The 16,048-nt window shown below is 37.4% G+C and overlaps 1 protein-coding gene across 15 annotated transcripts in view; it reads left to right on the top strand.

The window, feature by feature from the left end:
* SOX6 (SRY-box transcription factor 6) overlaps positions 1 to 16,048 on the top strand; it is a 375,864-nt gene that overhangs the window by 336,052 nt on the left and 23,764 nt on the right. For all 15 annotated transcript variants that reach the window (XM_069857675.1, XM_069857674.1, XM_069857668.1 and 12 more), the window contains one exon: positions 2,363 to 2,471. In XM_069857675.1, the coding sequence (XP_069713776.1) occupies positions 2,363 to 2,471 (109 nt within the window). The remainder of the gene's footprint in view (positions 1 to 2,362; positions 2,472 to 16,048) is intronic.

Below are 16,048 nucleotides of genomic sequence, written 5' to 3'. Positions count from 1 at the left end.
ATTAGTATTGAGGAAATTTTTTCTGTTTCTTACAGTTCTCTGAAACTGTCTAAATGCAATGCAAATATTGAAAATTTATTTACAATAGCTATGAAGATTATTTGCAGTAAAAAAGAAAGTAGAGGAATGACTTGAAGAGACATTTCAAAGACTTACAGCTTTTTATGAATTAGTAGGAGGGTGTTATGAAATAAGTATAAATACATCTCCTTTGTTTGACAAGAGGAGGTATTTTTATGGTATAAGTGCTTTCATTTTACTGTTCCTGAACCTTATCATGTAATTTTCCCTTTTCTCTTTCCATGTCAAAATATTGATATTCTTTCAGAAACTTTCTTCTTTTTTTTTTTTTTTTTTTTAACAGAATATTTTCTGGTAAAATCAAAGAGAATGAATGACTAGAAAGATATTCCAAATGTGCATATTGATATGTAGCTGGGTCTGTACTTCTCCTTGTTCTGAAACACACTTAAAGGCTGTTCTTCCAAGAATACTGCAGGTGCTGTGTTAACATCCTTGAGAAAAAGCTTTTAGCACAAATATTGTGGAAGAGACAATATATGTGCCAAAAGCTGTTTTCTTAGTACTGATCTCTGTTTTTATCTCAACTGCAAATCAGTCCTTTGCGTTGGGACATAGAATCCTTGACAAACTTATTTTTTATTCTGTCTACCAGTAAAACTGATCCCCTCCTAATGCTTCATGTGTGTTAGATTGCACAACTTCTTTCAGTAAAATACTGGACCTCTAGCATTGCAGTGCCTTTCTGCAGTCACATTTCATTTGTAACTCTTTCTTTTCTCATGAATTCCTTCGTATATGTAAGATCCTTCATCAACCACAGGTTTTACAGAACAAAATAAGAAGTAACCAAATATAAAACGCAGAGTTGTTTTATTCAACAACTGGAAGATTCTGAGTAACTTTCAGAAATGCAGTTAGTACCTGAAATGTCTCAGCTGCATGTTGTGGCAAACCCGGTGTCAGGTTGTGCTTTCTTGTCTCCTTCTGCAAATTAAATAGAAAATAATTTTATAAGTCCATGGCTGAAGGAATCAAATGAATCAGAAGAATTCCTCAGCTGTTAGGCTGGTAGTGTTTTTAAACTGAAAGATAATAATAGAAAAATAATCACATTGGAAAACAGAAGTACTTGGAGCTGGAGCAAATGAGGAGTCAAAGCCATCCAGTATGTTTTGTCCTTAAGAACTTTTCCAAGTTTCTAACCATCTTGCAGGAAAGAAACTCCTAATGTTTTCTTTTTATGTCTAGAATGTACAGCACAGAACTAGGTCATTGAACAATAGACTGAACAGCAATCAGCACTCTACTTCTGCATAATGCATTAAGTATAACATGGAGAAACTGTTCGTAGAGCTGAAAGCTGGTATTTCATGTCTGTAGATTCAAGCTGACATGACATTTAATATTGTTTCGTAGTAATGAACAACAAGGTTTCATTCATTCACAAGTACAACATAATGCCAAATTTAGTCTGAAGAGGTAACAACAAGGCAAGAGGGAAAACGTTATGTTCCTTCAAATGAGAATGCTAAATTAATGATAACTACTGAACGCTTTGCTACTGATACATAGCACTACAGAGACTACTATTGTAAGACAATATTGCACTGTCATTTATAGTCCTTGTCCAGTAGTTGATAGATCCACTACGTTAAAACATAAAATATCTTACAGTTTCCACTTTCTAGTTCCTGGTTTTTGGTTTTTTTATCTCCTCAGATTCCCTTTTCACTGAGGTGAGACTTAAATTCCTAGACAAAATAATAATATCAGTTCTGTCATCTATTATTCCTTCTTTCAAATACTTGTCTTTGAAACCCTCTTGCATGAAATTCAGACTTGTGTTTTCTCAGAGTTATGAATATGATCTTAAATCTTATAGTGGGGAAAAAATGCTTTTACCATTAAATTAGCAGTATACTTTAATACAAACTCTTCCTTCAAATTCTGAATTTTCATATCTCTGAAATGTTGATTGTCTTTTCCAGTTTAAGTTAGAAAACAAGTGGAAAGGCAAAGTGAGCAGCATTGATCAGCACTGTTTGCTGCCAAGAGTGTTTTGTATTTGCATGTACAATTGTTTATGCATTATGGAAATGCAGATCAAAATAATCTCAAAGTTTCTGTATATATTGCACATTTAAAACTGATTTTCATAAATGCAAACACTCAGAATCTGTAAAAAATCATCTCTGAGTTAAAATTCTAATTAGATGCACTTGTTATTTGTTCAGATTTAAAAAAAACCCAAACATGTTTCAGTGACTACAAATATGCATAGGTGTATAATAAGATCTACGCTGTATGGAGTGTAAAGACCACTTCTGTTCTTTTCCAGGAAAGAACAAGGTTTGAAAATTTAGGCCCACAGTTAACAGGAAAACCCAACGAAGATGGAAAACTGGGCCCTGGTGTCATTGATCTTACAAGGCCAGAAGATGCAGAAGGTGAGTTGCAATTTTGACTATGTGTTATTTAACACTGCATCACAGAATAGTATGGCTGAAATGCTGCTAGTGTGATAAGTACTGTCTAGATTACATCCTGGGGTAACACTCAAATGATTTCTGTGTGTTTTTATGAGTTTGTAATAAGTCCATAGCAAAGAGTAGATACAGGAAAAGAACTGTACATTCCTCTAAGCCCTTCTGCAATGCAACTATTTTTTTCCCCAGAAGATGTCAATTAAGCATTTACATTTTATATTATAAATAAAGTTTAGAAAACACTGAGAAAATTATCTCTGCAGGGCAATATATGCATATTTTTACCAATTTTTCAGGATTTAGCAGCTTTGAAGAAAGTTGAAGCTCTTTTAGAAGTCTACCCATCAGTGCCCTCACAAACTGTTCCACATATAGCAAGCATAATTTTTTGACAGACAGCTGTCAAATGATAATGGAAAAATATTTCACATTTTCTATAAGAAAATGTCTTTTTCATGATATAAACCTACAGTACATTTGCACTTATTTCAGTGAGAGTTCTGTATATTAGACATAGAGTGTCAAGCCACAGGTACAAATCAGTGTTTATCAGGACTGAGTATAGTCTCTAGCAGGGTTACCATGTATGCTCTGGAAGTGGATGCCACTTGTGTCCTCTCTACCCTATGATACATTGGAAGAGAACACGTAGATAGAAACCCTACCAGTAGGGCAGTAAGAGTTAGGTACTTTTCAGATATAATATGAAATATTTTGCCCACCAATTTACTCTCTTTTTGAGTAATTTTGTTCTTTTATTAACTTGACAAGTTCTAGTTGTACTGCTGTTCTTGAGAGGTTAAAACATCTCTACATTTTTTCATTGATATCCAAACATCTGAGAAGTTCAGAATTTGCTTTTTATTTAACTTGGATCAAAAGAATAATACCAATAAACTTGTGATTTTTGGCAAATAGGTTTATTTTCAAATGATTCTTGAAGTACTGGGACAGAATTTTTCTGATAATAAGGCATTAATATTTTCTGTATAGAGAAATATTTCTATGAGCACATTTTCTATTCTTAGTCTCTTTGAATCACAGAAATAAATGGTCAGGAAAGGTCTCATTAACTGTCCCTTTATTTTGAAGTCTAACAATAACAGCACATGTAAATGTTATCTTTTCTTTACCACCTAGGTAGTACGTGATATGCCTGTGATAAAACATTTTAGAGCCTTGATTCTCCTTGCTTGCCAGCCAAGGCACATTATCTTTAATCAGTCTTTATGTAAACCAAAATAGCTGAATTTTGAAGTATTTTGGGCAAAAGTTTGTATACAATGGAGAAGCTGCAAGTTCAGTTCCATGATGTTGCTGTATTGCCTCATGCATACAGAGGAATAGTTAACTTCCAAATTTAAGTCAGCAAAATATTCCTACTTATCACCTGGAACTGACACATGCACGAGGAGCACATGCTGACATGTTTTTTGCTTACAATTTTTTTTTAATTGTTTTAACATAGTCAACATGTAAAGTCTCCGTAACAGTAAGAGAAGATGATGACTGAAGCTCATCAGCCATTTATTACAAATAATATTCAGAAGGAGGCTAGCACCTTAATAAGACATTTCAGATTTTCCATATATGTGTATATTTAATAGTTCCTTATAAAACCAATAATTTCCCGATTTTTGTTTTTAAGACTTACAAGCTTCATTTATTCAGCCTTTAGTGGATGTGGTTGGCAATTGTTGTATCGTGTTTAAACAGAAGAATAATGACCAGAATGTAGGTAAAAAATAACTTCCAGACAGGTGTTTTACAAAGATTTTTTATTTTTTTTTTTAGAAAAAGTATTAACAAGATACATGGACTTTCAATAGTACTTGTTGACTAATCAGTTATTTATAAACTGCTTTGTAAAGGAATTTCTATCCTGTGGCAACTTCTCATATTTCAACGTGTTGAACAACATTTTTTTTCCTCAGTTGGGATTAAAAGTTGCAACAGAATACTTACAGATACACAGTTACAGTATCATATAACATCAAGTACCTGATGACTTTCTTGGTTTAGCTAATTTCATTCAATTCATCCTTTCTCTTTCTAGGGTCCTTAATTTAGTATCTTGATACACTTTGTGGTACTGACTGCCCCTCCTGTTACTGGATAGTGCAGAATGAAGCTCTGATATATGTAATCCAAGCTACAGTGATGTGTGCCAGTTTAAGGACAGTGTACATGTCTTTATAGAGCTGGTGGGACAGTTTGAGGTATGGTGTGTTGCCACATGGGAAATCTGATTTCATGAATGGATTCAGATTTCCAGACTTTGTTTAGGAGCCAAGAGATGTCTCTGGAAAAGAGATGCTGGACAAATACCTCTGTTGATATGAAAAAATAAAAAGTTGGCACGACTTCAGAACTGAGCTGTTTGTTTGTCCTTCTAGTTGTAGACAAGGTGAATTTAGGTATTAGCTGCATATATAAAGATGACATTGAAAATATCATCTAAATTTTGTCCCTTATCTTTGGCAATCTAGCTAAGAGATTACACAGCATGGCATCATTGAGAGTGGAAGTCCATTGAAAACAACATTGTTGAAATATCAGCAGTTAAACTGTAGCCTTTGATGTACTGTGCCATGCTACAGACTGTTTGCCTTCAACAAGATTAGTGCTTTTAATTGTCATGAAACTATTACAGATCTTTCTAGGTTTACCATGTCACATAGTTTTTAATATGTGTTGCTATTAATTTGTGTTTCCATACGTGTCTGTTCCAGCACTGGGTTACTAACAGATTTGACAAATTATTCTTTAGAATTATGCAAACACAGAATCCGTTAGGTTGGAAAAGATTCTAATGGTTATCAAATCTAATCATTAACCTAACACTGCCAAGTCCACCCCTAAGCCATGTCCCTAAGCTCTACATCTACACATCTTTTAAATACCCCTAGGGATGGTGACTCAGCCACTTCCCTTGAAAGCCTGTTCCAGTGATTGATAAACATTTCAGTGAAGAACTCTTTCCTAGTACCCAATCTAAACATCCCTTGATGCAACTTGATGCTGTTTCCTCTCATCCTATCACATTTTTCATGGGAAAAGAGACTAACAACTACCTTGCTACACCCTCCTTTCACACCGCTCCAGAGAGTGATAACGTCTCCCTTCAACCCCTTTTTATCCAAAGTAAACTACCTCAGTTCCCTCACCCACCCCTCACAGGACTTGTTCACCAGACCCTTCCACAGTTTTGTTGCTTTTCTTTGGACTCCTCTAAGAAGAGTGCCTTGTTGCATTTCAGTAGGTTGTCAAGCTCACAATCTCAACTGAATGTCAAGGGTTTCTAATAGCGGTAGTCATATTCGTCAAAGATATAGTGTATTTCTCACCTTCCTTTCTGTTCTGTCATTGTTACTTACTTTTAATCCTTTTTTTCCCATTATTTTATTTATTATTTAGTGCAGCTTGCTGCAGACATCTTTAGATAATATTTAGGTAATGTTAAGTGTTCCGTTGTGTGCTTTTACACAAATAACATGGTCATACAGAAAATAGAGTTTTCTGAAGTAACATATTGATGGTCCACTTTTGAACCCCCCCATCTTTCTTCATCAGAAATGCATCCAGGTCTCTCAGGCCCAGGTTTCCCTTTAATTTTAGGAGTGCTTGTGGTACTGGCTTATTGATTATAAACTGAAGCTACATGTATATTTTTTTGAATCATGAATTATAAGACAAATCTTGAAATTTTTTAAAATTAGCTCTATGCAATTGTAAGACAAATATGAAAGGATACTGCAGAATGACTTTTAAGACTTAACTTTTTTTTCCTGCCCAGTGTATGAAACTTGTTTTAAGATTAATGATTAATGGTAACTAGGTGTATTCTCAGAGATGACCTAGCATATGGAGTCATAGTCAAAGCTTGTGTTACTCATAATGACCTAACTGTCACCTGAACAGAGGCTTGAAAGTCATCAACAAGAGTTTTATATTAAATATGACATAAACCGATGTTTCTATTACTTCCTTAGCCACCAGCAGGAATGGGCTAACTATATTAAAAATCTTGCTCACACTGTACACAAAAATATTGCCATTGACTGTGACACCACTAATGAATAAGCCACAGCTATTAGACTTACATCATTACCTGGAAATCCCAGTTGTCATGTTAAAATATATGATACATTTGTAGCTAGCAAAATTCAAACCCATGATTTGAGAGCCTCATAAATGTTTGTGACCGATATGCAAAATTATAAACAACAGCCAATTATAGAACTAAACTGGGATTATTTTCTGTCTCTGAACCTCATCATTTTAAAGGAAATGTCATTCTTTCTGTAGGCGGCTTCATAATTTTGAACGTTTGAGATTGTCAGTACTGAAACACAGCTAACTGGCATGTGCACACCAAGACAGCTTTGAACCTAGCAATAGCTAAAACCCTTTTTTTGAACATGAATGACATACATCAACTGACCAGGGTGTGTAGAATGTAGTCAGGAGCCATAGGTGAGCCCTGTTTAAATTCCAGGTGGAGAAATCTAAAGTTCTTAGTACATTGAGGATGTTGGATAAACTGGATATGTTTTTTTTTTTGGTTCAAGTTCTAAAAAAGATATTCCTTTCACAGATGCTCACTTTTGGTGATAGTGCGGCTTCTTTTGAATTATATAATGTGCTCTATGTTTATGGATCTTGTGCTTGTATAATTTGCTCATGTTTATGGATCCTTCTGTTTTTGTGGTTTTGGTCAAATGCTTTGGAAGTTTGTAGGATGTATGTTAAGATTTTGTTTTGTAGTAGATAGCAATCTACATAATAGAGCTAAACATTCTTGCTGGCAATTACTGATTTTACCTTAGCTCAGGTTGCAGTGTGGTTTCCTTCAGCAGTCGTAGTCAGGGATTCAGATTCCATCAAGACCTGATTTTCATTCCTATCAAAGAATCAGGTCTGTTAAAATATAGTTTTCTTGACTGGATCTTGGGACTCAGGGCAAAAACATCTGAATGTGAATTGTTTCACCACTGCCTTAGTGTTCTGAGTCCTGTTTTGATGTTTTCATTTGTTCTATTTCACAAGTGGTAATTTTCTTGTTTCTGTAAACTTTGTGTTTAGGATTTGCTTGTTCTTCCTTTGATACTAATCTACGAGTGTGTGTTAAGCATGGACCATAGTTCTGAAGATAGGTACAGATTTAAATAAAGTGGTGGAATCTGTCTGTCCACTTGAACTATGTATTTATTTGTCTTTAGATTAGATTATTACTTTTCAAAGTCTCCCAAAAGATAGTCTTTGCTATGAAACCTAGATGTTGAATCAGTTGGAGTCTTCAGCATGGGATTGGTACCTGCCCATCTTCTTAAATTCATTGACTTAGTGCCTGCGCTCTCCCTTTCACTGTCTGCTGTCCTTACTTTAATTTGTAAGTTTTTTTGTTTTGAAGATTGTGATATTCTATATAGCAAGCCACAGTTTGAGATCATATAGATTTAAGCCTTATATGTTGGATCATGATCATCTTTGACTATGCTGCAAGTAGGTTGAATGCAAGCCAATTGGGGACTGTGAGCTGCGTAAGCATAGGTAATAGGTTGGTTTCAGTAGTAAGTCCTTATTAATAAGTATTACTTATTGATAAGTAAGTAAGATCTTATTAATTCCAGTTTTTCACAATTTTGAACCTCAAACCAAGCTTGGAGGAGCACAAGCTCATATTTTCTTTTAAAAAAATATATTTCTATTCAGTGGTAAGCTTAAGAACCCAATTCTGCAGCATTTCAGATGGAGGATTTGCTGACCAACATACAAGGTCAATGAATTGCTCAGTATTCACAGTGGTTAATAGCATTGTCTTTTTATGTTCATAAAGTTAGCACTTAACATTCATATTTGACCTGAGGTAGCTGCAGCGCAAGGAGTGTTTTAGTATGAGAGATTCTACTGTTAGGGAAACCGAATGGTAGAGAAAGAAAGAAATGGTGTGAGAAATCATCACGGATTTAACCAGTTGCCAGAACATGGTGTTTGCAATGGCAGTAGCAACAGTGAATGTGGAATCATGTGGAAAGGAATGAGCTAGCTAGGGAAAGACAGGAAGTCTTTGCAATGTAGAAGGTGGTTTCTTGACCATGTGGGGAGGAACATGAGAAAAAGGAGCTGCAAATGGAACACAAGGCTGATATCTAAGGGGGAAGAGAAACTGCCACCTTGCTGAGCTCCAAAGTTCTGTCCATCTGCAAGTTTCATTTTCTCCCTTGCTGGTGATAGAGCTCATGTCATGACAAGTGCCTGGGTTTTACAAATCTATTGTGTAAAAAACACATCAGCGCTTTCTTAAAGGAGCACCTCTACCATATACTCAAAGACTCAACATTCTCACATAGGCCCAATAGTAAATAATTGCTTATACAGAAGGGTAGCACAGTTCCTTCTCAACTCCCAAACGGGTTGACTTTGAGCAGCTGAAAAGGTAGGTGAAAGGGAACCATTTATCTGCAGGCTGATCAGTCCTGGCAGGCTGCCAACACAATCCAAACCTGTGAGGTAACTTGTTTAACACCCTCCCATACAGAGGTGTAAACAGCAGGTAGTACACGCATGACAAAGTATCACCTACTTTTGTGACAGTGTTTCATAAATACTGGAAGAAAGAATGCCTCTCCACGCCAGTATTTGTCGCATATAAATATTTGTAATAGTTGCTATGGCAGTTGAGAGGGGAAAGATGAAAATCAGAAAACAGTGAAAGCTGTCTGAAAACAAAGAAGTGTTTCCAGAGAAAATACAGTTAAGTTCAAGTATGGGAATTTTTATTCCCCCGAACTCTTGTTATAGGTCTTTGATTTAAAAAATCCCACAAGTGCATCTATTATTTAAAGATAAAATAGCTTGTTATCTTGGTTAATTAGACCAGATGTTAAAAGGTGGCCTTCATTAATTGTGGTTGCCATTTTTAACACCTATGAATCTATTTGATTGTGCCTGATGCTTGAATGATATGCTTAATTTTTTTTCAGAATGACTCATAACAGATCAGGAATCTGGGATAAAGGCACAGTATTCCAGTTGTGTTGGGTATGACTCAGCACCTCAGCCCCGGAGTAACTCAGTGCCTGCAAAGTGGATAGGAATAAGATGTTCTGTCTTCAAAAACATCCTGTCACTTTTCTGATGGCAAGCCCTTCATGAATCCCATTGTTGTCAACATCCCAACATTCTTCAGGGGAAACTTCCACTTTGAGTACTGAAAATCTGAGCTGGGGTTGTGTGAACTGATCTTCCCATGGCATTGAAACTTATTTCTTTCAAGTCATGAATATGTAACATAGTAAGACATGTTTCTTACTTTCAGAATTATAAACCTGGATGTCCTCCACAAGTGTTACCTTTAGATTTTCAACTGCCTTAGATACATTTTTCCCTACTTCTAAACATGAGGCTCTCTCATTTGCTGTTTCCATATTGCAGTAATGGTTTCTTATAGAATACATGCCTAGATATTTGAATAAATACATTTTTTAAAATAATACTAGTTAGAATTTCTGATGTTGTACAATCAACCACTGTTACAATTCCCTGAGTTTTACATAGAGGTGCTTATTAACATGATCATGATTAAGGGCTTGTCACAATTTCCATTATGTAGTAAAACATTATTTTCAGGAATTTAGAACAAGGCTGTAAAAAGTAACTGTGGGCTGAAGTTTTAAACAGAAAATCTTTGCCCATGAGAAAATTATTGTCACAATTGCTGAAAGCATAAGTCAGTTTGCTTAGCTATTTTTAAGTGGAGTTAGTGAAAATTTAAATACAGTAGTTCAGTGGTTTAAAATGTTTTTTCACACTCATGTACAGCCACAGCTGTAAAACACCTGATTGTTAGCTCTGCACATGTCTTTGTATCGCTCCAATATCACAAAAGGAGCTTGAAGCTGCCTACAATTGTGTAAAATTTCCAGACACTGTTGAATTTTCAGCTTAGGAAGAAAATCACCATTATATACTAGATGGAGGCGGGGGGAGTCTTGCCTTTCTTCCTTACCTCCTTGAGCATAGGAAGTAGAGCAGAAATATGAACAGATTAAGGAAAGAATATCACATAGTCTGGCTAAGCATGAGCAATTTATACTGATTCAGATAGGTCCTCTTTGTACAACTGTCTATTTTTCTAAGTCTATACTGCACACCATTTTCTCCTTCAGGAACCTCAGTATCTCAGCAATAGAACAGTGTTTAAGAGCATCTGTCTTTCTTCCATGTAGATATGCCAAGTATCTAAGCAAGTTTTTAGTGCACATCTTAAAAACAGGGGGACAATATTTTCTTAATTTGAACTCTTATTTAATTTTATAGGATCAGTGCTCCAAAATGTATGTGGAGTGGGTGTTAGAGTATCTTCACAGCTTCTGCAAATATCAACTGTTTATGTTTTCAATTTGGCAGGGGTATTTTCACAATAAGTGCAGTATTTTTAAAAAAGAGTAATGTGTACATTTTCACATAATCCCCTATATCAGGGCAAATCCCCAATTTCTTATCCAAACCAAGTAAATGTGGCAACATAATTGGACATGCCATTGCTCTCTCTTTGTAAAGAAACCATCTTCCTGGTTTTGCTCACAAATCCCAAACACGCAAGTGCAGCATATTTGAAAAATTAGCCTTTTCCTAACTTTTACTACTATAATACTTGTTAACTTACAGCTCCTGTTATCATGCTGCTTTTGCTTCTCTCCCTTCATGATATATTATTTGCTAATAATATTATTAATCATTAATCATATCTGAACCTCAGGTAAAAGGCAAGAATAAATGGCATATATGTATCCTAGCCCTAGGTCCTTGCCATCTTATTGGTGCTATGATATGACAGGTGAGAACAGCAAGCACTGGGTGGAAGAAACTACTTATATTGGTATAAAGACCGATGTTGCATATGCTAAAAAGTGACAAGTTTGATTGCAGATTGAATGCAGGAAATGCACCAATAAAGCACTGATTCTGGTACACATTAAAACCTTTTGCAAAATATTCTGCATTTTGTTAATATCACATAATTTGAGGGCAATTGTTTTGAAAACCTCTCCTGTTGTTAAACGTAGTTCCCTTTTATAAACCACATTGTACTTAAGCTATAAAAAGTCATTGTTTTGATACACAGGAGCAAGCAAAGTTATTCATTAATAGTGCTCAGCCACACCTTGAACAATGCAGCCATCAAATACAAAATCAGGCTACCTTTTCCTCTCTGTGGTGAATTCGTGTCTGTCATTTCTCCATCCTAAAACAAAACAAGTATTGGCTGAAATATGAATGGATCATGTCCTGTGGCCCATGTTTGGGCAGGATTTTTTTTTATAAAAACAATTTATGAATGAGTGAAGGCTGTAGAATTAATCCCTGTGTTTTAAATTGGTATCATTGTGAGGAATATAGTCAGCACCCTAAGTTTCAGGAAAGTAAACTTCCAGCTTTTCAAGGAGTTAGTCAGTAGGACCCCCTGGGGTATGGGCCTCAGAGACAAGGCAGCAGAAGCGTTCTGGCAGATATTTAAGGATGCTTTCCATAAAGTGCAAGAGCGCTCAGTCCCCAGATGCAGGAAATTGGGTAGGGAAGGGAAGAGACCAGCGTGGCTGAATCGAGACCTGCTGGTCAAACTGAAGACCAAGAGTGAATTGCACAGGCTGTGCAAGCAGGGACAGGTAACCTGGGATGCTGCCCGGTTGTGTCGGGATGGGGTCAGGAAGGGCAAGGTGCAGCTGGAGCTCATCTTGGCAAGGGAATTTAAGACTAACAAGACAGGCTTCTACAGGTCTGTCAATCAGAAAAGGAAGGTTAAAGAAGGTGTACCCCAACTGATAAATGAAAACGTTGATGTCATATCCACAGATGAGGAGAAGGCTGAGGTGCTCAACAAATTTTTTTGCCTCAGTCTTCACCGACAGCTGCTCTCCTCACCCCTTCTGGGTCAATGGACAACAATAAGAGGACCAGGGGGGTATCAGCCCTCCCACTGGAGGGGCTACAAGCCTACGGGACCTGATAAGATGCATCCCAGAGTCCTGAGGGAATTGGCCAATGTAGTTGCCAAGCACTCTCCATTATATTTGAAAAGTCATGGCAGTCAGGACAAGTCCCTAGTGACTGGAAGAAGGGTAACTTTGTGCCTGTTTTTAAAAAAGGTAGAAAAGATGACCCTGGCAACTACCCACCCGCCATCCTCACCTCTATGCCTAGGAAGATCATGGAACAGATCCTCCTGGAAGCTATGCACATGGAGGACAGCGAGGTGATTAGGGGCAGCCAGCATGGTTTCACCAGGGGCAAATCCTGTATGACCAACTTCATGGCTTTCTATGATGAGGTAAACATATCAGTGGGCATAGGAAAACCAACAGATGTAATCTATCTAGACTTCTGTAAAGCCTCTGACACAGTCCCCCACAACATCCTTCTCTCTAAATTGGAGAGATATGGATTTGATGGGTAGTCTGTTCAGTGGCTAATGAATTGGTTGGATGGTTGCATTCAGAGAGTAGTGGTCAATGGCTCAAAGTCCAGATGGAGATCCATGACAAGTGGTGTCCCTCAGAGTTCTGTACTGGGACCAGTGCTATTTAATGTCTTCATCATTGATATTGACAATGAGATTGGCTGCACCTTCAGCAAGTTTGCAGATGACACCAAGCTGAGGGGTGAAGTTGCCATATCAGAAGGACAGGATGTCATCCAGAGGGACCTGGACAAGTTGGAGAAGTGGGCCTGTGTGAACCTCATGAGGTTCAACAAGTCCAAGTGCAAGGTCCTACACATGGGTCAGGGCAATCCGCTGTTTCAATACAGGATGGGGGATGACATGATTGAGAGAAGCCCTGCAGAGAGGGACTTGGAGTTGCTGATTGATGAGAAGTTCGACATGAGCCGGCAATGTGTGCTCGCAGCCCAGAAGGCCAACCGTATCCTGGGCTGCATTAAAAGAAACGCGGCCAGCAGGAGTGATTTCACTCAAGGGAGGTGATTCTGCCCCTCTTCTCCACTCTTGTGAGACCCCATCTGGAATATTGTGTCCAGTTCTGGAATCCTCAATATAAGAAGGATATGGAACTGTTGGAACAGGTCCAGAGGAGGGCTACAAGGGTGATCAGAGGGCTGGAGCACCTCTGCTATGAGGACAGGCTGAGAGAGCTGGGGCTGTTCAGCCTGGAGAAGGCTCCGGAGAAACCTTATAATGGCTTTCCAGTACCAGAAAGGGGCCTTCAAGAAAGCTGGAGAGGGACTTTTTACAAAGGTGGTAGGACGTAAGGAGAATGGCTATAAATCGGAGGGGGGAAGATGTAGACTATACACTAGAAAGAACTTCACCATGAGAGTGCTGAGCCATTGGAACAGGTTGTCCAGGGAAGTTGTGGCTGCCCCATCCCTAGTAGTGTTCAAGGCCAGGTTGGATGGGGCCTTGAGTGGCCTGGTCCAGTGCGGGGGGCTGGAACTAGGAGATCTTTAAGGTTCCTTCCAACCCAAACAATTCTATATTTCTGTGATTCTATGATCACGTTTTCTCGGTGTTTAAGGTGACACTGTCATATCAGGAGAAATTTGAAATAATGTGAGTAGCAGCTCCACTGGCCATAAAGCTGTTACTCTTACAGAAACATTTTAATATTAAATAGAGTAGTTAATTCCTCTTTATATTGTTTTAACTTTGAATTATGATTAACATAGTAAGAATTGCTTAGCTGTTAGAACATTTTTTTCTGGAAAAAAATAAAACCAAAGATCTCATAATATACCGAACAAGAATTATTAGTAACATTTCTCTTGGTCTAGGTTGTTATGTCCATAATTTTCCTGCAAGAGGCAGGTAGTTGAAAAATCTTATGACACCCATAGCTCCCCAAATTTACAGTAGAGGCTGCTTCATCACCACAATTTCTACCTAGATATTTCATGGATAACTTCTCATGTTCTTATGTTATAGCACAAGTGGGATTCTGTACGCCACTGAGGGCTTAAGGCAGGCCTTAAGCACTAATTAATTCAGTTAATAGCCCATGTAATTTAAAAGATCATTGTATTGTTTTAGCTGTATCCCATGCCAAATTTCCATGAGGGTTAATTTTGCCATAAAATGTGGTCAAGAAATCTAAACTGTTTGCATAAGCAGTTTTAGTTCACTTAAATAATGGAGATTTGGGCATGGCTGGCTGTGGAGTATGGATGGACTAATAGCTTATTTAGAAATATTGCTTCGGTATCTAATATGACCCAGATAACAATTCAGCTTTAAACTCTGTTGAGTGAACTGCTGCCACTGGTAGAGCTGAGAATAGTTGACTAAGTTTCACACTCAGATCATTTTTCACTATTAATTTTTGCTCTAGACTTTCAGATGGTGAAAGACATATATGCAGGTTGTGAGGATGTGAAAACTGGTACTGTGCTTTAATGGAGATTAAGAATACTGCTTGCATATGTAAAAGAAATGTACTAAAAAAGAAAACTCACTGCCACTAAAACTGAAAACAAGGCACTTTGGAAAATATACGCTGATATATAACTGGCTAGAATTTCCTTCATTTTGCAAAGCCACGAGCCGCATGCATCATCTCACCACAAAGTCATTAGGTCTTTTTAAACTCAGATGAAAAACATTAACAAATACCACAAAAGGCTTTAGTATGGCCCCTTTGTTCATTCACATATGGCAGTTTATAACTCCTGCACCACTTGGGTCGTGTGTTTGTTTAAGCTGCCTCCATCAGGCCAGCCCTGAAAGAACAAAAGACATCTTGAACGATCCTAAGCAGGAAATGGGCTAATCTAAACATGGCTTGTGACACTATAAGTAGAATAGAAAGGGGAGGGATTGATTAGTCATTAATGTCCAATTGACTCCATATGGATGTTGCAATAATAAGGCCTTTTTTTCAGTGCAGTAGCAGAGTTATTGAATTAGAGGTTTATATTTCCTCAGAGCTGACCTTAGGGAATTCCCTTTTGGTTCTTCTTGTTGATGTTTTAAAGAGAATGAAGTCTCTTAGCAGGAAAAATAGAAGTCTTATCGTAACTGAGTGTTGCATGGATGTAGCTAACCCGTGCTACAGTATATTCATGCTCCTTAGTATTTACTTAGCACATTTCAGAACCCTTGCAGGTGACATGTTTTAGAACCCATTTAAATATTCCAGTATTTCCTTAATCACTCGTGCTTTTCTCATTTTTTTCCTCCTTTTCATTCACTGACATATGCAGCCTATAAGAAATGTTCATCCCTCAAATCCCAGCTGAATAATATTTGTTTAGGATTTGGAATGAAAGCAGTTTGACTAACAGACAACAGAACATTTGTGCCCCTGTGTGACTACAGGCATCCTCATCCCAGCACTAGTCGTATTTCCAAGTGAGTGTTAGTTTTGCCTAGTGATGACAAGACATTCCAGTAATGACAACAGTTCATGAGATACCCATTTATTTTTCCTCTCTTGCTGGTAATAAAGAATGAGAAAGTCTTTTGAATGTGGAAGGGGATGAAGAACTAAGAGGCAGACAAGTGGCAAGCCAGATAAATGTTA

Source organism: Phaenicophaeus curvirostris, chromosome 5, assembly GCF_032191515.1.
Source record: "Phaenicophaeus curvirostris isolate KB17595 chromosome 5, BPBGC_Pcur_1.0, whole genome shotgun sequence".
NCBI lineage: Eukaryota > Metazoa > Chordata > Aves > Cuculiformes > Cuculidae > Phaenicophaeus > Phaenicophaeus curvirostris.
The sequence above is the reverse complement of the archived record's forward strand: the minus strand, read 5'-3'. Positions and strand labels throughout refer to the sequence as shown.